Source organism: Rhinoderma darwinii, chromosome 4 (assembly GCF_050947455.1).
Source record: "Rhinoderma darwinii isolate aRhiDar2 chromosome 4, aRhiDar2.hap1, whole genome shotgun sequence".
Taxonomy (NCBI): Eukaryota; Metazoa; Chordata; class Amphibia; order Anura; family Rhinodermatidae; genus Rhinoderma; species Rhinoderma darwinii.
In genome coordinates, this window is record NC_134690.1 from 83,942,410 (window position 1) to 83,964,953 (window position 22,544).

General features: G+C 41.3%; 1 protein-coding gene across 1 annotated transcript in view; it reads left to right on the plus strand.

Moving 5' to 3' along the window:
* The window catches only part of LOC142759277 (calcium-binding protein 39), a 53,466-nt gene extending 33,033 nt beyond the window's left edge, over positions 1-20,433 (plus strand). Inside the window, exons 3-9 of the mRNA XM_075861287.1 lie at positions 5,516-5,680; positions 7,809-7,927; positions 8,111-8,279; positions 13,615-13,674; positions 14,192-14,257; positions 15,807-15,950; positions 18,339-20,433. Coding sequence (XP_075717402.1) covers positions 5,516-5,680; positions 7,809-7,927; positions 8,111-8,279; positions 13,615-13,674; positions 14,192-14,257; positions 15,807-15,950; positions 18,339-18,527 — 912 coding nt within the window. The 3' untranslated portion in view covers positions 18,528-20,433. The remainder of the gene's footprint in view (positions 1-5,515; positions 5,681-7,808; positions 7,928-8,110; positions 8,280-13,614; positions 13,675-14,191; positions 14,258-15,806; positions 15,951-18,338) is intronic.
* The last annotated feature ends 2,111 nt before the right edge of the window (positions 20,434-22,544 follow it).

The following is a 22,544-nucleotide window of genomic DNA, read 5'->3' on the forward strand; positions in this document are numbered from 1 at the left end:
TGAAACGTCATCGCTGGAGGCCGGACAGGAGGGAAGTAAGTATGAACTTTATTTTTTTTATTACATTAAAATTGTATTTTCCGATCGAGCATGGTACTATCCAGGGTGCTGAAAGAGTTACCGCGATCAGTGCAGCCCATTAACTGTTTCAGCACCCTGGACAGTACCATGCTCGGCGCTCGGAAACGTGCACACGGCCGCACGGATCCGTCCAAAAACGGCCGTGAAAACGGTGTCGGAAGTGTGCACGAGGCCTTAAAGCTTACTACTGAACACCAGGCAGGGATTGTGCTGCCGGATGCTATGTTGTCGGGGTACTCTGCCAAAATGCGAACATCAGGAAGGGAACAATGTATTACTTAACTAGAAATCCTTTTTAAACAACCTGCTATATGTTTCTGTTCTAGAAATCGTTGTGTTTAGTCGGCCCCATGCACATGAACGTAAAAAACGCCCGTAATTACGGCCCGTAATTATGGGCCCATAGACTTCTATTGGCCACGGGTACCTCCCCGTATCCTTACGGGAAGGTGCCTGTGCCGTTAAAAATATAGAACATGTCCTATTTCAGGCCGTAATTACGGCACGGGCAGGCCCATAGAAGTCTATGCGGTTCCCGTAATTACTGAAAGAGTTAAACGATCGGCAGTAACTCTTTCAGCACCCTGAACAGTAACTACCGATCACAATATAGATCAACCTGTAAAACAGAAATTCATACTTACCCAGAACTCCCTGCTTCTTCCTCCAGTCCGGCCTCCCGGGATGACGTTTCAGCCCATGTGACCGCTGCAGCCAATCACAGGCTGCAGCGGTCACATGGACTGCCGCGTCATCCAGGGAGGTCGGACTGGATGTCAAGAGAGGGATGCGTCACCAAGGCAACGGCCGGGTAAGTATGAATTACTTTTACTGCGGAAAGGGCTGTCCCTTCTCTCTATCCTGCACGGATAGAGAGAAGGGGCTGCCGATTACTGCAGTGCAATTTTGCATCGAAAACGTGCCCGTAAATACGGGTGGAATACTGGTGTCACCGGACCCGTATTTACGGGAGGACAAAAATACGTTCGTGTGCATGAGGCCTCACCAAAGGGCTGAAGAGAACAGACTTCTATTGCATTGTTGATGGCTTGTGTTGCTCCGTGTCACAGCCGCTAAAAGGGAAGCAAGAAAAAAAATAAAAATCATTGTAATGTCATTGATTGAAAGTAAGAAGTGCTAAAAATGATCTACCCATGAAATAACTGTAGACCGAGCACTTGTTTGACCGGCCGCCATAAACATACACGCTTGGCCGAGCAAGCTTTTATGGTGGAGTCTGTAGCAGCTGATCTCCTGTTAGAACAAAGTACCAGGCATGTTGAATTCCAATTGCCCAATTTCTTCTTTTCCTCAACGTTTGCCGATAGTCATTCGATCGTCGACTTATCCTACCGAAATCAGCGGTATTGGTCAAGTTTATCTATGTATGGTCACCATGACTTCAATATGTCAGGCTGGGTTTTATGAAGCTTCTGCAAAGATTTGAGTGGGAGTGGAAGTTATCGCATGCTACCACAAAAATCCAGCGGGTTCCTGGAGTGTACATTGATGGTGGGAGGCCAGTAACTCCTTTATTTGCCACCCAATAGCATTGCACGATAGGACCTGACAACACACATTTTTAAAGTGTCAGATTAAAGGTTTGACCCTTTAAAGGAGTTTTCTGGCCAATTCCTCTTTATGACATATTCAGCACACTGCTGTTTCCGTGTATCTTCCTTAGGGTAGCTATAGATAGTTTTGAATGGCAACACCCTTTTTAACTGCAAGACCATTGAGCGGTTGTATTTACACACAGATTTGTATAGTAGTGGCCTGTGAGTCTTTACATGCTGAGACCATCGTAGTCCACTAGAGCTTGTCAAAACCTACGAATTATCTAAGCTTGTAAAGCCATCTTTAGACTTTAATGAAGGGGGACTGTGCGTGCACTCAGGGGCTCGCCCTTCTCTGATTACTAGACCCTGAGTGACCATGGATACATTCAAGGGCATTCCATTTTTTTGGGATCACTGTGTGGCCAACAGTGGAGATGTCCTTAATCATAGAACTCCTTTAATTTCTAAATATCTGGTTGGCGTTGGACACCTATCCGCATTGGCGACCATTAGAGGCATTTCGTAGCACTTTACATGGTCACATATGTATCCAGCTAGTTCCAAATGATAGACTTTTAGGAAGTATAGTGGCTTTATAGTGTCATAGTGATGTATCCAATGTGGGAAATAACCATGATGTTTCTCACAAATGTGATTGCAGGACATGGAGGACTTTTTTTTTTTTTTTTTTGCAATATTTAATTCAACCTTGGGTTGTTGTATGAACTATTTTTCCAGGTTGCCGGAGTCCCCGAGCTTCCAGCTCTGCTTTTTGGACCTTCCTGCTTGGTAGGGTGTGAGAACGCAGGAAGTGATTCATTACGAATTCCAGAATCCATTAATTGTAACCGAGATTATTCACACCTCGTTAGTATAAACCTGTTTTGTCACAATCTGTTTTATGTAGTCAGTAGGCGACTGACTTGTCCAGCCTGCACAATGTCCCATTGTAATTATACACACCTTGTAATTCCTATGTAATATTTCACTCCCAGAATGCTCAGCAACTTGCTGTATCCCAGTTATATGGTCAGAACGGGTATGTTTTGCACTGGGGAGAATTCTATGAATAGGTGAAACCGCATTCATCTGGAGTTGTAGTTCTCCGTTCTCATTCGTGCACAAAATTGTTAAGAAGGCCTAGTGGGGACTCTATAAAATAGTTTTTTCTAGCAATTCTGTATTGTTCATTCCTCTTCACTTTAAAATGCCTACTTTTAAATAAACATTTTGTGAAATAAAACACATGTGAGGTCTGACAATAGAGCTGAGTAAAACCTGGTCTTGCTGTTAAAGGGATTATGTGGGGACCAAAAATGATAAGCGGTGTACTCCCTGCAGTATGTTGCGCTGATCCGAAGATTTTCATAGATTTATTTATTTTTTATAGCGCTGCCAGGGGATCGGAAGTCTAGTTGCAAAGTCTTTCTTGATGACTACACGATGCTTCGTCATGTGACCGGCCCCGCTGTACTCGATGTAATCGCTGTACTACTGCTACATTGAGGACAGCGGGGCCGGTCACATGACGAAGAGTCGTGTTGTCATCAAGAAAGACTGCAAAGAGACTTCCGGTGCCCCACCAGCGCTATAAAAGCTATCAAAATCTCTAAGTGCGACGGGGGTCCGGAATTTATATTAGCGAGTGTACTCACATACTGCAATGAGTACACTGCTAATAATTTTTGGTCCTCACGTAACCCCTTTAAGCTTACTTCAGCAGAAACCTTTATCCACTACTTGGCTTGCAATGGAGACTAGGCAAGCTGAGCCCTGCCAACTTATAGGGTCATGCAGGATTTTAAAAAAAACAAAAAAACACATGGCAACTTTCTTCCAGAAAACCGTTCCACACCCGTCCATGGGTTGTGCCTGGTATTGCAGCTCCGCTCCATTTGAAGTGAATTGGGTTGAGCTGCAATACCAGACACAGCCTGTGGGCAGGTGTGGCACTATTTTTGAAAGCACGCTGCCATGTTTTTTCTAATCCTGGACAACCTCTTTAATAATAAGATGGAGGGGACAAAATGTAATGGACTTCTGTATGTTCTGTAAGACTATGTGATCCATGGGCTTCCAGAAAGTCTTGTGTGACATGTGTTTTATTTCTAGTCGGTTGGAATGTGTTGTCATGTAACATTTTAGTTTTAAAGATGCTTTTCTGGCTTTATCTGCGCATTTTATACATTGCTTTCTTGTGCTGTTTGATTTCACAGCTGCTATTACCTCACACATTCAGCTCCCCCGCCCTCCAAACCAATTCTCTTACCCGTCCCTCGTCTGGCTCAAACATCTCCCTTTCCACGTATGCTTCCGATGAATTACACATTAGCAGCAGGAATAAGGATCCTAAGAAGGTGGCGTGGCCTAAAGCCAAAAGAAACTCATTTGGGAAGCAGAAGACGGACAGAACTGCAGTATAAGTGCCCTATCTCTAACATAAGGAGATCGGCGCTGTAATGTAGGTGACAGCAGTGCTTTTTATTTAGAAAAACAATCTATTTTCACCAAATTAGGAGCGATTTTAGCTTTATGCTAATTAGCTTCTTAATGCCCAAGTGGGTGTGTTTTTACTTTAGACCAAGTGAGTGTTCTACAGAGGAGTGTATGACGCTGACCAATTGGCATCATGCACTCCTCTCCATTCATTTACACAGCGCAAAGGGATCCTGCTAGATCCTTATGTGCTGTCTTATACTGACACATTAACAATACTGAAGTGTTACCTTCCACGGGATGTCTATTCACAATCTCTGCACTTCATTAATGTGTCTATGGTAGTTACAGCAGAGCACAGAGAGATCTCGTTGTAACCTGTCATTTTACAGCGAGATCACGCTTCCTCTGCTGTAACTACCACAGACAGAGTAACGAAGTGCAGAGATTGTGAATAGACATCCCGTGGAATGTCTATTCACTGTCTAAACACTTGAGTATTGTTAATGTGTTAGTATAAGACAGCACATAAGGATCTAGCAGGATCCCTATGCGCTGAGTATATGAATGGAGAGGAGTGCATGATGCTGATTGGTCAGCGTCATACACTCCCCTGTACAACTCCCACTTGGTCTAAAGTAAAAATACGCCCACTTGGGCATTAAGCAACTCATTAGCATAAATCTAAAATCACTAATAAAGTGGTGAAAACATAGTTTTTTTAAAAATAAAAAGCATTACTGTCACCTACATTACAGCACCAATCTTCTTATGTAGGAGACAGGGCACTTATAATGTGGTGACAGAGCCTCCTTAATAGGACATTTAGACAATCCCTATAACTGCTCTCTGGGAATTATTTGGGTAACCTATATTAGGGTGCTTGCTAGTAATGCAATTAAAATGATGGGCTCCAGTTTTCTTACGGTCTGTAGTCTTTAGCAAGTACAGATGCAGAGGCAACATACAAGCATGTTCCTTCTCTAACATTCGGTCCAGGATGACAAACATTTGGATATCAAACACTGAATCGTGCAATGACGGTTTTCTAGTAAGTAGCTGCTGTGCTGCCATTTCTGTGTTTTGAGTTGTCGTAACATTGTGTCGTTGGGAATACTAACACAGTTTCTTCAGGTTATGTTGATCCTACTGTTAACAGGTCCTTGTTATAACCTAATCCACAGGAATTCCGCATTCAAGAATTTGTCCCGTTTGTGTAAAAGTGTGTCTTAGTCTGCATGCGTTGTCTGCAGAAGGGACGTTTAGGTGAAACTTGTGGTGCTGGGTATAAGTAACCACTATGTCCAAAGTGATGAATGAATTTGTGTAATATGGTCTACATATTGATGAGCTATATCATGCTCCTTACTGTGCTATTAGACCTCTAACTTGGGACTGTCCTGCTAAATGTGGCATCATTCCCATTTCTTTTTTTCCAGGCAACTGAAGAAGTGTCTAAAAACTTGGTGGCTATGAAGGAGATCCTTTATGGGACAAATGAGAAGGAACCTCAGACTGAAGCCGTGGCTCAGCTAGCTCAGGAGCTGTACAACAGTGGTCTCCTTGGAACGTTAGTGGCCGATCTCCAACTCATAGACTTCGAGGTACCAGAGAATACTTGGATTCTTACAAATCAAAGTAGTAGCATTGTTTTTGGAGAAGACCATTATCTTAGGCCCCATGCACACGAACGTAAAAACGCCCGTAATTACGGCACGTTTTTACGGGCCCATGGACTTCTATTGGCCACGGGTACCTCCCCGTATGCTTACGGGAAGGTACCCGTGCCGTTGAAAAATATAGAACATGTCCTATTTTAGGCCTTAATCACGGCACGTGCAGGCTCATAGAAGTCTATGGGGCTCCCGTAATTACGGGAGCTTTGCTAGGCGACGTGAGTAAATAGTCACTGTCCAGGGTGCTGAAAGAGTTAAACCATCGGCAGTACCTGTTTCAGCACCCTGGACAAACTACCGATCACAATATAGATCAACCTGTAAAAAAAAAAAGATGCTCATACTTACCCAGAACTCCCTACTTCTTCCTCCAGTCCGGCCTCCCGGAATGACGTTTCAGCCCATGTGACCGCTGCAGCCAATCACAGGCTGCAGCGTTCACATGGACTGCCGCGTCATCCAGGGAGGTCGGACTGGATGTCGAGAGGGACGCGTCACCAAGGCAATGGCCGGGTAAGTATGAATTTCTTTTACTTTTACCCCGGAAACGGCTGCCCCTTCTCTCTATCCTGCACTGATAGAGAGAAGGGGCTGTCGATTAGTGCAGTGCAATTTTGCAGCGAAAACGTGCTCTTAAATACTGGTGACACCGGACCCGTATTTACGGGCACGGGTCCGTAAATACTGGTGCAATACGGGTTGAATACTTGTGACCAAGGACCCGTATTTACGCCAGTATTTGCGGGAGGGAAAAAATACGTTTGTGTGCATGTGGCCTTAGGCCTCATGCACACGACCGTATTTTTTCCAACCCGTAAATACTGGCGTAAATACGGGTCCGGTGTCACACGTATTCGACCCGTTTTGCACCAGTATTTACGGGCCCGTGCCTGTAAATACGGGCACGGTGTCACCCGTATTTCACCCGTATTTACGGGCACGTTTTTGGCTGCAAAATTACACTGCACTAATCGGCAGCCCCTTCTCTCTATCAGTGCAGGATAGAGAGCAGGGACAGCCCTTTCTGTAATAAAAGTTAAAGAAATTCATACTTACCCGGCCGTTGTCTTGGTGACGCGTCCCTCTCTTCACATCCAGCCCGACATCCCTGGATGACGCGGCAGTCCATGTGACCGCTGCAGCCTGTGATTGGCCTGTGATTGGCTGCAGCGGTCACATGGGCTGAAACGTCATCCAGGGAAGTCGGGCCGGATGTCGACAGGGACGCATCACCAAGGCAACGGCTGGGAGACTGGACTGGAGGAAGCAGGAAGTTCTCGGTAAGTATGAACGTCTTTTTTTTTTTTTTTTTTTTTTACAGGTTGCTCTATATTCTGATTGGAATTCACTGTCCAGCGTGCTGAAAGAGTTACTGCCGATCAGTTAACTCTTTCAGCACTCTGGACAGTGACTATTCACCGACGTCGCCTAGCAAAGCTCCCGTAATGACGGGTGCACACACGTAGTCACCCGTTATTACGGGAGCCCCATAGACTTCTATGGACTGTCCGTGCCGTTATTACGGCCTGAAATAGGACATGTTCTATCTTTTTCAACGGCACGGGCACCTTCCCGTAAAAAAACGGGAAGGTACCCGTGGCCAATAGAAGTCTATGAGCCCGTTATTACGGGTCGTAATTACGACCCGTAATAACGGGTGTTTTTACGGTCGTGTGCATTAGGCCTTAGGCTGTGTTTAAATCAGCATAGGTTTCCGTTAAGGGGTTCCGTTGGGCCTACTCCTCAACGGAAACCATAGGTTCCGTTTGCATTACCATTGATTTCAATGGTAATGCTTCTGTTGTGTAAGGTTTCCATTTGTTTTGACTGAATCGATAGCACTATTGGTTCCGTCCAAAAAACTGAAACCTTTAAACAACGGTGACAAACAGAAACCAACGCTGATGTGAACAGGCCCTTAAACTTGAGAAATTGTCCTCATGCAATGTAGGAAGACTATGTGTCTGACTGGGAAAATAGATATACTGTTTGATCATAATGCCCCTTACAACTTCAGATTTTGCTTGAACCAAAGCTTATGGTGTATTCTTTCCAGGGCAAGAAGGATGTAGCTCAAATCTTCAACAATATATTACGAAGGCAGATTGGAACGCGAACCCCAACAGTGGAATATATATGCACCCAGCAGAATATTCTCTTCATGCTTTTGAAAGGGTATGACCTATGTAGTCCGTGTACATCACAATATAAACTTGGATTTGGTTTAACTTTTTAGAGCATGGAATAACAGTGTTACAATTACTGAGGGCTGTTTTCTTGCAGTATGTGTGTTCTCAGCTATAGTTTTTTTTATTTTTTTTTATAGTGTTTTATTTTTTAAAATTTTGTCATTGATAGGTATGAGTCTCCAGAAATTGCTTTGAATTGTGGAATCATGCTGCGAGAGTGTATTAGGCACGAGCCACTTGCCAAGATTATTTTGTGGTCTGAGCAGTTTTATGACTTCTTCCGATATGTAGAGATGTCAACGTTTGATATTGCTTCTGATGCCTTCGCTACGTTTAAGGTAAGATTTCTTTATTTGTATTTACCTAAAGGGCTATGCCCATTCCCAGAAAGTAATGACATATCACTCGTATATGCCATCATGTTCTCATCAGTGGGGTCCGACTTCCAGGAACTGGACTGATCCTGGCAAAGTTGTTTGGCTTTTTTTATTTTTATTTTTTTAAACTTTTTATTGCACAGTTATTGAATACAATTTGTACATCAATAAAGTAACAATGACATCACCATATATGTACACATACAAAATGGAAAAAAATAACTAACTAATGTGAGTCCATTTTTTTTTCCCCATAAAAAGTGGTTTCATTTAGTAAAAAATAAATAAAAGTACACATATATGGTATCCCCACGACCGTAATGACAAATAATAAAGTTAATATGTAATTGTTTCCATGTAAAACCCCCTCAAAAAAACAAGGGGGCACTCTCTCCGTCTGGAGAAAAAAAGGTTCAAGCTGCAGAGGCGACAAGGCTTCTTTACAGTGAGAACTGTGAATCTATGGAATAGCCTACCGCAGGAGCTGGTCACAGCAGGGACAGTAGATGGCTTTATAAAAGGGTTAGATAATTTCCTAGAACCAAAAATATTAGCTCCTATGTGTAGAAATATTCCTTTTCCCATCCGTTGGTTGAACTTGATGGGCATGTGTCTTTTTTTTTTCCAACCGTACGAACTATGTAACTATGTAACTATGTAACTATGTAACTATGTAACTATGTAGCTATGTAACTGTAACTATGTAATTTAAACCACAAGGTAAAAATCGTAAAAAAAAAGCGCAAAAAAACAATTCCGAAATTGCTATTATTTTTGCATTGCCCCCCAAATAAGTCATAATAAAAGTTAATCAAATAGTCCCATGTACCTCAAAACAGTACTAATCAAAACTACGTCTCATCCCGCAAAAAAACAAGGCCAAAACTTCACTACATTGTCGGAAAAATAAAAAAATTACGGCTCTCGGAAAGCGACGATGCAAAAACAAAAATAATTTTAGTTCAAAAGAGTTTTTATTGTGCAAAAGTCGTAAAACATAAAAAACCTCTACATATGTGGTATCGTCGTAATCGTACCGACCCATAGAATAAAGGTCAAGTGTTATTTACGCCGCACAGTACACATGGTGTAAAACTACTTTTAACCCCTTAACGCACCTTGAAGTAACTGTACGTCGAGGTGAGCAGTAAGTTCGCGCACCTTGACGTGCAGTTACGTCTGTGCTTTGACAGTTAACCGCCGTGCGGCGCTACACCGCGCAGGGTGTCTGCCCTGCATTCCCCGTTGCCGATCAGCGGCCCATCGCCGCTGATATCGGCAGTTAACCCCTTAATTGCGGCGCTCGATTTTGAACGCCACAATTAAGGTGTTTAGCGCCGATCGGCAGCCCCCACGTGAAATCACGGGGGCTGGCGATCGTACCCATGGCAACCGGACGCCAGACAATGGCGTCCGGGTTGCCATGTACAGAAGCCTATGAGGACCACCCGGAGGGTGGGCGTAGTAGGCTTCCTGTCAGTGTGACTGTCACATCACAATGACAGTTGGAATGCATTACACTACGTAGGTAAAGTAATGTATTCCAGCAGCGATCAGAGATGCAAGTCTAAGTGTCCCCTAGTGGGACACGTGAAAAAAGTAAAAAAAAGAATAAAAATGTTTTAAAAAAAGTGTAAAAATAAAAGTTATATGTGACATAAACAAGAACTGCTTTTTTTTCCTATAATAAGTCTTTTATTATAGGGAAACAAATGAATACGTAAAAAAATATTACACATATTTGGTATCACCGCATTCGTAACGACCCCAACTATAAAACTGTAATATTATTTTTGCCGCACTGTGAACACCGCAAAAAAAATAAACGAAAAACAATGCCAGAATCACTATTTTTTTGGTCACCACCCCTCCCAAAATATACAATAAAAAGTGATCAAAAAGTCGCATGTACGCGGAAATAGTACCCATACAAACTACAACCCGTCCCGCAAAAAACAAGCCCTTACACAGCTTTAGATAGGATCGGGTGCCATTTATAAGTGCGACACTGGCCACATATCTGTGGATTATTATTTATTTACCCCATTATTATACCCTCTTATTATGCCCCTGATGTACTCTGCCCAGCCTACATATGCCCCCACATTATAAACTGAAATACCAGCAAAACGCCAGAGCTACTACCAAGCAAAATATGCGCTCCAAAAGCCAAATGGCGTCCGTCCCTTTCCGAGCCCTACAGCGTGCCCAAACAGCCGTTTACGTCCACCGATATGGCATCGCCATACCCGGGAGAACCCTGTTAATATTTTATGTGGTATTTGTGGCGCAAACTGGGCACAACATATAGTGCACTAAAATGACACATCAGTGGAAAATTTTAATTTTCACTCTGCACCATCCGCTGCGCATTAAACCCTTCGCGCACCACGACTTAATAGCATGTCGTGGTGTGGGGGGTGATATATGGAGTATCTCACGCGCTGAGCCCGCGCCATACGCTGCGGGTGTCAGCTGTGTATTACATCTGATACCCGGGACTAACGGACAGAAACAGCGTTCACGCTGTTACAGGAGCCTGTAAAATGACATTATACTGCAATACATTAGTATTGCAGTGTATTCTACCAGTGATCTAACGATCGCTGGTTCAAGTCTCCCAGGGGGACTAATAAAATATGTAAAAACAAAAGTAAATAGTTATTATTAGTGGAAAAAATTAAATAAATATTTAAAGTCCAAAAATAAACCCTTTTCACATTTTTCTCTAAAGTAATGTAAAAAAATACACAAAATTGGTATCGCTGCGTCCATAAAAGTCCAAGCTATTACAATATACCATTATTGAACTCGCACGGTGAACGCCGTGAAAAATAAAGAATTTTAAACTGCAAAATCTCAGTTTTTTGGTCACCTTTGCTCTACCAAAAAATGTAATAAAAAGTCTTAGGTACCAAAAAATGGTACCAATAAAAACTACAGCTCGTCCCGCAAAAAATATGCCCTCACACCGCTCTATTGACGGAAAAATAAAAAAGTTGTGGCTCTCGGAAAACAGGGAGGAAAAACTAAAAAGAAAAAAGAAAAACATGAATCAGTTCGTAAAGGGTTAATTACTTTTGTAATGAAAAAGCATTTACGACCACATGTGGGGTATAGCCGTACTCGGGAGAAATTGCTTTACAAATGTTGGGGTACATTTTCTCCTTTGTGAAATTGAAAAAATTCAACATTTTAGTGGAAATAATGTTGATATTAATTTTCACGCCCTAATTCTAATAAATTCTGCAAAAGACGTGTGGGGCCTAAATGCTCACTATACCCCTAGATAGATTCATTAAGTGGTGTAAGTTTCCCAAATGGGGTTACTTTTGGGGGACTTCCACTGTTTCGGTCTCTCAGGGGCTTTGCAAATTCGACATGACACCCAAAAACTATTCCAGCTAAATTTCAGCTCCAAAAGCCAAATAGCGCTCCTTCCCTTCTAAGCCCCGGGGTGGGTCCAAACAGCAGTTTATTACCACATATGGTGTATTTACGTAATCAGGAGAAATTGTTTTACAAATGTTGGGGTGCTTTTTCTCCTTTATTCCTTGTAAAAATTAAAAATGTCTAAGTTCTTACAGAAAAAAAGTAGATTTTTACCTTTACAGACTAATTCCAATGAATTCAGCAAAATAACTGTGGGGTCCAAATGCTAACTTTACCCCTAGAAAAATTCCTTGAGGGGTTTAGCTTCCAAAATGGGGTCACTATTGGGGGGTTTCCACGGTTTTCATCCCTCCAGTGCATTGCAAACGCGACACGGCACTGAAAACTATTCCAGCAAAATCAGAAATCCAAAATCCAAATGGTGCTCCTTCTCTTCTGAGGCCTGCTGTGGGTCCAAACAGCAGTTTATTACCACATGTGGGGTATTGCTATAATCGGAAGAAATTGCTTTACATATGTTGGGGTGTTTTTTATACTTTATTCCTTGTAAAAATTTACAATTTCTAAGTTTTTTCACAAAAAAAGTAGATTTTCATCTTCACATACTAATTCAAATAAATGTAGCAAAAAAACTGTGGGTTCAAAATGCTAACTATACCCATAGATACATTTTCTTGAGGGGGTATAGTTTCCAAAATGGGGTCACTTTTTGGGGGTCTTTACTGTTTTGGTACCACAAGACCTATTCAAACCTGACATGGTGCCTAAAATATATTCTAAAAAAAGGAGGCCCCAAAAACCACTAGTTGCTCCTTTGCTTCTGAGGCCGGTGTTTCAGTCCATTAGCACACTAGGGCCACATGTGGGATATTTCTAAAAACTGCAGAATCTGGGCAATAAATATTAAGTTGCATTTCGTGGGTAAAACCTTCTGTGGTACAGAAAAGATGTATTACAAATGAATTTTCGAAGAAAAAAAATGAAATTTGTAAATTTCACCTCTACTTTGCTTGAATTCCTGTGAAACGCCTAAAGGGTTAAAACACTTTCTGAATGCTGTTTTGAATACTTTGATGGGTGCAGTTTTCAAAATGGGGTGACTTCTGGGGACTTTCTTATATATATAGGGCCTTCAAAGCCACTTCAGAACTGAACTGGTCCCTGAAAAAATAGGCTTTTGAAATTTTCTTGAAAATATGAGAAATTGCTTCTAAAGTTCTAAACCTTGTAACACCCTAGAAAAATAAAAGAATGTTCAAAAAACGACACAAACATAAAGTAGACATATGGGAAATATAAACTAGTAAGTATTTTGTGTGGTATTACTATCTGTTTTACACGTAAATACATTTAAATTTAGAAAAATGCACATTTTTGCTAATTTTCTCTTAGCGTTTCTTACAAATAAATATTGAATTTAACGACAATTTTTTCAGTATCATAAAGTACAGCATGTCACGAGAAAACAATCTCAGAATCGCTTGGATAGGCAAAAGCATTCCGGAGTTATTACCACATAAAGTGACACGTCAGATTTGCAAAAATCGGCTGTGTCCACAAGGCCAATCAAAATCACGATCGCAAGGCATGCTAAATATTTTTATTGTAAGATGAGCAAATCACTGTGTAAATGTAAATTGACTTTTCTCCATGCCTCTACCGTGTATCTATTCGGGGTGTCCAAGAGCCTCTCACAATATATACTGTAATGCCCCTTCTGCTTCAGTGCTGAAATATAAGAGCAATGTCAATGGACCGTTAAAAGACTAGGTGCTAGCGATGTGGAGTCTTGGCTACCTCTTTTGCCGTCCTAATGACGTATTTTTCACATAGCTTTTAATGGCCTGGTTGTTATCTAGGCCAGTTACTCTTATTTATTCACGTCACTATTTTTCTTTGTCAGGACTTATTGACTAGACATAAACTCTTGAGTGCCGAGTTTCTGGAACAGCATTATGACCGGGTAAGATGCAAACTAAAGGTTTTTACACTTTACATGCTGTCTTTTCTAATCCTATTAAGGGCCAATGCACACAACCGTAGCTTTTGTCCGTAATTACGGACCCGTTCATTTCTATGGCCGACTGACCCCTTCCTGTATATTTACGAAAAGATGTCCGGGCCTTAGAAAACCTTCCGTAAAACATAGTCATGTCATATTTTATTTTATGGACCATACTTTATAATTAGGGCACGGTCCACAAATGCGGATGATGGTCCATGGCGGGCCGTGCCTGTAATCACGGAGCGTGATTACGGGCACGGTCATGTGCATGGCGCCTAAATGTTTATTTTTCCTCCTTCTTTGTTTTTTTATTCAATAGACTTTTCTTCTTTGCCTACATACCCTCAATCTCAGTGGCACTTGCTGCTTACATTTGTATCTTGAAAGTTGCTTTTATATATATATATATATATATATATATATATATATATATGTATGTGTGTGTGTGTATATATTATTTATTATTTTGTTTCAGTTCTTCAGTGAATATGAGAAATTGTTGCACTCCGAAAACTATGTGACAAAGAGACAGTCGCTGAAGGTAAGCTGAAAATTCAATATAAAATGATAGACCACTTTAAAGCACGAGTTCATCTTTAGACAGGTTGGGGCCAATAGCTTTAAAATATAACGATCTACCGCTCTGTAATTACTACATATTTTGCCTCCTTAGTCCTCTTTCATTGTTGAGTATATTTGCTACTGATGTACAGAATCCTGTGGTTAACAAGTCGAATCTGACTACAGTCTCCTCGGTAGTCCGGTTCTATCATTGCAATTCGTAGAAACCCTTCAGGTATGTTCACACGCTAGACTAAAAAACAGCTGTAAAATACGGAGCGGTTTTCAAGGGAAAACCGCCTCTGATTTTCAGCCGTTTTTAAAGCATCAAGCGTTTATTGATGCATTTTCTGGAGCTGTTTTTCTATTGAGACAATGAAAAAACGCTCCCAAAACGGCTGAAGAAGTGACATGCACTTTTTTACGGAGCGTTTTTTTTTTTTTTTTTTTTACAAACGGTCGCGTAAACGCCACGTGGGAACAAGACACCGTTTTTCCTATTGAAATTAATAGGCAGATGTTTTGGAGGCTTCCAGCCTCCGTATTTTTAGCAGTTTTCCCGGCTGAATATAAGCCGTGTGAACATGCCCTCAGGCTCTCTCCAGCGCACTGACTGTTCTCTCTAGTGATTGCAGACGGCTGCAGTGACAGAAAGACCATAGAGAAAGGGAGCATAGATGACTCTCACAGCAGGGGGAGGTGACGGGTGTGTAGTATGTGCTGTGATGAGACACTTGTCACATGGTAGGAGGGATGGGGGGGATTTGCAGTTTTGATTACTAAAAAGGAATGCCCACTAGGCGCTAATTTACAATTTTTCTTTGGGTCCAGTGGTTCAAATGTGGGTCCCTTTTACTCTAACAATGTTTTTGGCAGCAGATGTGATTTTTATTCTGTAGCTATGGCATCAAGAGAAATGAATCCACAGAAGAAAAAAAATATACTTGTGCATAATTTGAAATGCACCACTTGTTTTATCTGAAAAACAATCATTACACGGAGCTTTTATAACCACTTACATGTGAACAGTTGTGGGAATGAAGACTAGTTTGGGATAGCAAGTATCTTAAGGTTTAGATAGTCTGAGAGTTTGTGTATATATATATATATATATATATATATACACATAGTTCTTTCTATATAGTTTACTACAATCTTCTTTCCTGTAACTTCTAGATATTTAGTCTCTTTTAATGTGACAGTCAACATCTGCTCTATTGCACGGTCATGCTGCTTAAAAGGGGTTGTCAAGAACATGACTGCTTTCTTCCAAAAACAGGGCCTCATGTACATGGTGTCTGGTATTGCAGCTCTGCTTCATTGAAGTGAATAAAGCAGAATTGCCATACCACACACAAATGGTGGACCGGAGTGTTGCTGTTTTTAAAAGAAAGGAGCCGTGGTTTTTCTAACGCTGGACATCCCCGTTAATAGATTTAGGAAAGTATAGTAAATGTATCTAATACATGTAAAAAATTATTTAAACTAAATCTTTTCTCCTTTTTTTTTCTATATTTATTCCCATACAGCTACTTGGTGAACTTCTTTTGGATCGACACAATTTCACCATCATGACAAAGTATATAAGTAAACCTGAAAACCTCAAGCTGATGATGAATCTGTTACGTGACAAGAGCCGCAATATCCAGTTTGAAGCTTTCCATGTGTTTAAGGTGCTGCGCTAATGACTATAGTTTTTATTCCTGTGTGCGCTGATAAAAAATTCTAATATTGCAAATGTGGTGATGGCTCTTTTAAAAAACAAATAAAACTAGTATTAAAAGCGGTTTAAACAGGCGCTGACTTTCTAACAGACTTTGCATAAATCAAAAAGCCAATAGTAGAAACATTGTAATATATCTTATTAGAGATAAATTTATCAGGTATCTCTGCCTCTCCCACTCCCTTCTAAACTGTTCACTCAGACTAGATGGATTCTCTGAGGGATCAGGTTACAGCTGCCCATTGAAGTCTATGGGAAGGGGAGTGAGAGGAGGATCAGGAGCAAAGGGAGAGACGCACAGAGAAAACTGCTGCAGCTTCCAGTAAGACATATCTCACCCCAGTGCTGGATTCCCAGCTACGCTGCTCATTACTACCTTCTGATATCCTTCAATTTGCTTCTTTTTTTGAGGATGTGCTACAAAGAGATTGGGGAGCAGGATTTTCTCTTCATGTGTGCAATGAATGGCAGATATGATAGCAGTTAGGCTTTACCCACTATCAAAGAAGAATGCGATTAAGAGCCTGCAAAGGGGAAAACTGCTAAAAAAAAAAAAAAATGCAGAATGCAAATCATATAATGGCCAGAAATCGCGGTATTCCTCATGTACACACATGACCATTTATTCTGAAAAGTCACAGGAAGCGACCGGTATGCTTTAAGACTTGGATGCGTAAAATTGGTAATGGAAGAGAATCTACTGAAAAAAATTACTTTAAAGGTAATGTGTTGCCAGCAAAACATGTTTTTTTTTTTTTTTTAGTTAAACAATTAGTGTGTAGGTGATTAAACATTGTTCTAATATTTTTTTTTTTTTTTCACGAGTCAGGAAATATTATAAATTGGATTCTAATTTATAATATTTCCCATTGCTGGTCACTAGATGGAGCCATTCCCAAAATTGCAGCATTGCATGTGGTAAAGCAACCACATTGCTTTATGCTGCAAAATTGGGTAAAAAGCCCTCGCTCTAGTGAGCTCTCAGAATCCCCCCTCCTTTATCCTGGCTAGTGCCGGGAGAAACGAGGGGTTTGAACGGTCTAACCTCCTACACTGTGTGTCGCCATTTTTTGAGCTAACACACAGTGTAGAAGGTTTACATACAGTAGTAAACACACACTGAAACACAAACATACATAGAAATCCCTTACCTGCTCCAGTCGCCGCCGCTCCCTCCGGTCCATCCGCTCCGTCTGCTGCCGCTGCTCCATGTGCACAAGTCCGGAAGCCGCGACCGGAAGTAGTAATCTTACTGTCCGGCCGCGACTTCCGGTCCACAGGAAAATGGCGCCGGACGGCGCGCATTTCAAATTGAACTGTGTGGGAGCGGCGCATGCGCCGTTCCCACACAGCGGCGTACATGTTAGTGAATGGAACGGGCCCCGTTCGCAGTCCCTATGGGACTGGAGCTGCCGTATTCCATGTCTGTATGTGTCGTTAATCGACACATACAGAAATGGAAAAAAAAATGGCAGCCCCCATAGGGAAGAAAAAGTGTAAAAATAAGAAAAAGTAACACACAAATTAATCCAAACGTTTTTAATAAAGCACTAACATCTTTAACATATTAAAAAAAAAATTGTGGTGACACTGTTCCTTTAAATATATGAGAACACCAGAAACGTGGTGTTTATATTAGTTTTTGCCATAACCTCTGCTCTCTAGTTCGCGATCCACATAAATATGTGCTTTAAAAGTAATGGAAATTGTAATAATTATAATTTACAATTAAGTAGAGAAAACCAATGTTTTAAGCGCAGACTAAAATGAATATTAGACATTCAGGTTAAATTGATAGTTTTGCTTTTTTGGCGAGAAGCATTCTGTACTGTATGTAAATGCCATTTTAGGGTTTAAGTATTGTCCTCACTCGAGTGTTTTGCGCCACGATCCCCTCTGTGAAATGTTTACAGGGCAGAGAGATTAAGTGGTATTGCAGCTCAGATTTTTGAAGAGGATAGGGCTGCAATGCAATACCACGTGCGACCTGTGGACAGGGGTGACACAGGTTTTTGGAAGAAAACAGCCTTGTTTTTCTAAACATGGACGTAAGGTGAGCTTTTTAACAGGATGTGTTTTTCTACAGTGTCCTCACCAAAGGTAACATCCGCTTACATGGTGTTTCCATTAGACACTGTCCGTCATGAAGGTCAATGTTAATAGGTCAGAAATATATCATAAGAGAATATGTATTAAACAGCTTGAAAGATGTCACTTTGTGTTTAACATCACAATCGCTTTTCTTTTAGCTGTAGAGATAGTCCGGCTAGTCTGTTCCTACCTGGATATTGATATAAAATAACTTACGTTTTTTGTTCTCTCCTCCCTGAACTTTTAGGTATTTGTAGCAAACCCCAATAAGACACAGCCTGTCCTGGATATCCTCCTCAAGAACCAGAGCAAGCTGATCGAGTTCCTCAGCAAGTTTCAGAACGACCGCACTGAGGACGAGCAGTTTAACGATGAGAAAACATATCTAGTGAAACAGATCCGTGACCTGAAAAGACCTGCACAGCAAGAGGCCTGAAGAGGAGGGTCAGGGGAGGGAGGAGCCTAGACCCAGCGCTCGCTGCGAGCGTATTCAGTATCCCGTGAACTTTGAGAGCAACATCTTCACTTCTACCCCGAACAGTTTCACCCTATTCCATTGCATTTGAAGTTTTAGTCCGAGTGTAACCCCTTCTCTGATGGAAAAACCCAGCCGCTGCACGATTCTTCTGCAGCCCAGGGGTTAAAAGATGAATGACTAACTACCTTATGTTCTTTCTTTTCTCCCTTACACCTTTACTGAGCAAGATGGAATTCCTCTCCCTTCTATCCTTTATGTTGCATCAACACGGGATTGAGACTCGCTTGTTATCACAGTATCAGGGTGCGAAAGTGAAATCAAAAGGAAAAAAAAACCAAGGTCTTCGAGTCTCGAGCGAGTATGTAGTAACTAGTCTGGGTTTTGGATAAGATTGCATACATGTAGTTAATATTTTTTTATTTTTTTTTTCCCTCATTTTTTATTGCATTGCATGCTTGCAGCCAAAACCTGAAAAACATCAACAGAAAATCTGGTTTCCATCAGCATATTTGCACATAAACTTGTTAGAAGAGAAATTGAGCACAAAATCTGATCTGTGCAAAGCTGGTACCTTAGTTTCAAAATAACAATATGCCTTGATTTCAATCTGAAATAACCAATAAAGTGGAACAGCGCAGTGCTTTTATTTGTAATGCCGTGGAGCGGGGTGGCCCATTCTACGGAGGGCGAATAGGAACGGAAGATTGGCTCTGCAGTAAATGCATACGTATTTTAGAAGTGCGGATTGGGAGGCGATTATTACAGATGGGTTTATGTAAAGATGAGTGTACATTCATTATATATGCCTTTTCAACTGCTTTTTTTTTTTTTTTTTTTTTCTTCTGGCTTTCCTTAGCAGTGTGATTTCTTGTTTTGCCGGGTTTGTATAAGAAGGTAGAGAGGACAAGCAGCATCTTATGTCCTTGGCAAAACACATCTTGAGTACATAATTCTGCCAACCAGTAACCTAATAATATTGCGTAGAAAGTAATAATGGCACAATCTATCGCATGGACGCAGAACAGCCTCTTGCCAAATAACACCACCCGCCAATGTCTCGGTTCACTAGATGGGGCAGCGAGTGGGAGTAATCAGCTCATGGCTGTTTGGGGAGCTGCACCGATTATGATCTGTAGTGGCGGCCATGCTCAGACAGGCTTGGTTAGCCACGATGTTGCTCTTGAACATAACATGCTGCTTTAATCCCCCATGATGTTTACCTCTCTATCACCCTGAGATTTCAGCATACAGGGGGATAGGTGGAGGGGGGGAGGGGGACCAAAATTCAGCAGAGCTTCCACCCCCCTCACACAAACATATAATGCCACTCGCAAATGCCAAGAACATATTACTGGTTTGTTGTATGTGGCTGGATGGGAATTGAATGGTGTGACAAAATGCTTGGGTAGTGGAATGAGCAGAGAACATAAGGATAACGTATCTTTTAAGCTTGGGTTGTATACTATTATTGTGAGACACAAAGGGAAAGAACATATCAATCGTCTTTATTGCTTTAACTGAATTTCTGAAGAAAGACCTGAGCAAACATCAGAGGTGGTTTTTTTTTTTTCATTTTGTTTTTTTTTTTTGTTCATTTTATTTATTGCACACAGGATTTTCTGTTTGGTGCGTAAGGCTGGTACAGTGCAAACTTTTTTTTTTTGGTCTTTCTATAATATCATTTAAGGAATCATCGGTTAGTGCCCCCCAAATCTCCCCTGGAAAATGCTGAAACCAAAGCCTCGGGTGAAGGGGTAAACACTCACTTCATGCAGATTTGCTTTGGGTTACTTTGGATTCTCTGTGTATATAACTTTTTGGCCTCTTATTCGTAAAGAAAAAAAATAAACTGTACAGCAAAGGAGTGTACTCATGTTTCTTCTACTAAAGCTTCTGCACTATAATGCCATATAGATCTTATAAGCCAATGTTACTTAATTTAATTTCACGTGCTGGACTGGCACAACGGGTGGGCACCGGTCTAGGCGCAACAAATGTATGTAAGAAGCTTGGACTAGGATATTTGCCTGCATTCTTTATACAATTAGTCCAGCTTTCTCATTAAAGGAACACTAAACCTAGAAATGAATGATCAAAGTAAACAAGAAATATTTTCTTCATGTTTCTGAAACCTCTTTGTAGAAAACAGGACACAGAAGTTTAAGCTGGTTATAGATGTGTCGACCAAATCCGCCAATTTAGATGGGGACCGCCATACACATTAGATGGTCGGCCGGACCATCTAATGTGTATGGCGGTCCCCATCCTCTTGTTCGTTATTAGATAAGCTGCTACCTGAAGCATCTGGCAGCGAATTTCTCCCTGAGAACACATGCACGCTCGGCCGAGCTGAGCGTGTATGGGGGAGTCAGGACGGATAGCTGTTGGACGAACTGGCAGTTTGGCCAGCCTAAGGCTGGGTTCACATGACCTATTTTCAGACGTAAACGAGGCGTTTTACGCCTCGAATTACGTCGGAAAATACGGCTCCAATACGTCGGCAAACATCTGCCCATTGCTTTCAATGGGTTTGCCGACGACCTGTCATTTACGCGTCGCTGTCAAACGACGACGCGTAAAAAAGACGGCTCGTCAAAAGAAGTGCAGGACACTTCTTGATACGTAATTTGAGCCGTTTTTCATTGCTATCATACATCCCTATAAAGAACAAGTCTTAAAGTAGTCTCTGAGACATTGGTCTTAGCTGTTAACTATATGCCTTTTTGAGCCTGTGTTTTCTAATGCTGCCGGTTGGTTTTAGTGGGTTAGAACTTCTTGCTTTTAATCAGTCTTTTGTGATGGATTTGTGTGTTTCATGTAATGAACATCTGCATATCCTGGGCCAGCATAGAAAACACTAAAAAGAATACATTGGTTAGGCCCTCTTCCATTTTTGTTTCCCTCCGGTGTTGTACAGAATGCTGGAGGGAAATGATGCCAGAAATGATACTTTTCCATGGGGGCAGTTTTTATATCTGATAAGTTGTGAGGCCGGATGGAAAACCGCTTCAATATGCGACTTTCTGTCAGGCTATAGACTCCAGACCGCTGCACAACAAATGTGTCCGGTTGAGGCTAGTGCAGATTTGTCAGTAATGCCAATGAGATGGCAGTAGCTGCTTATTATATATTAATATGATGCTGCCAAAATCTATGCATGGTATTGCCCCAGCATTTTTGATTGTGAATATCACGGTTTTATTTAAGGAGATCTACAGCAACTATTCTTGAATAGAAACGGACTCATTAGCACAGCCCTGAAGGTTTTAGGTTATTATGCAGCGCACCTATTGTTCTGCGGCCTGTCTCCTGGTCCAATTTTGTTTAAATATATTAAAACATTTTTGGAACTTAGAAAAATTTTAAGAGGCTCTGTCACCAGATTCTGAAATCCCTATCTCCTATTGCATGTGATCGGCACTTCAATGTAGAGAACAGTAACGTTTTTGTTTTTTTTTAAACGTTCATTTTTGGCCAAGTTATGAGCTATTTTATATATATATGCAAATGAGGTTTGCAAATGACAACTGGGTGTTTTTTTTTTTTCCGTTATGTCCAACTGGGCGTGTTTACTTGTATGACGCTGACCAATCAGTGACCAGTCAGCATCATACACTCATCTCCATTGATTTACACAGCAGCGATGTGCAGCCACATAAACAGAGATTAACGTTACTGCAGTGTCCTGATAATGAATACACATGATCATCCAGCCTGGACGTCATGTGTATTCAAAATCCTGACACTTCTGACTCTTTTCTTTGAGATTTCTAGCAAGTGCAACGAAATCTCGTTTACCTCCGTAATCTCGCGAGATTTCGCTTCCCTTGCCGGAGTCTCACAGAAAAGAGTCAGAAGTGTCAGGGTTCTGAATACACATGACGTCCAGGCTGGATTTCATGTGTATTCATTATCAGGACACTTGATTAACGTTAATCTCTGTTTATGTGGCTGCACATCGCTGCTGTGTAAATG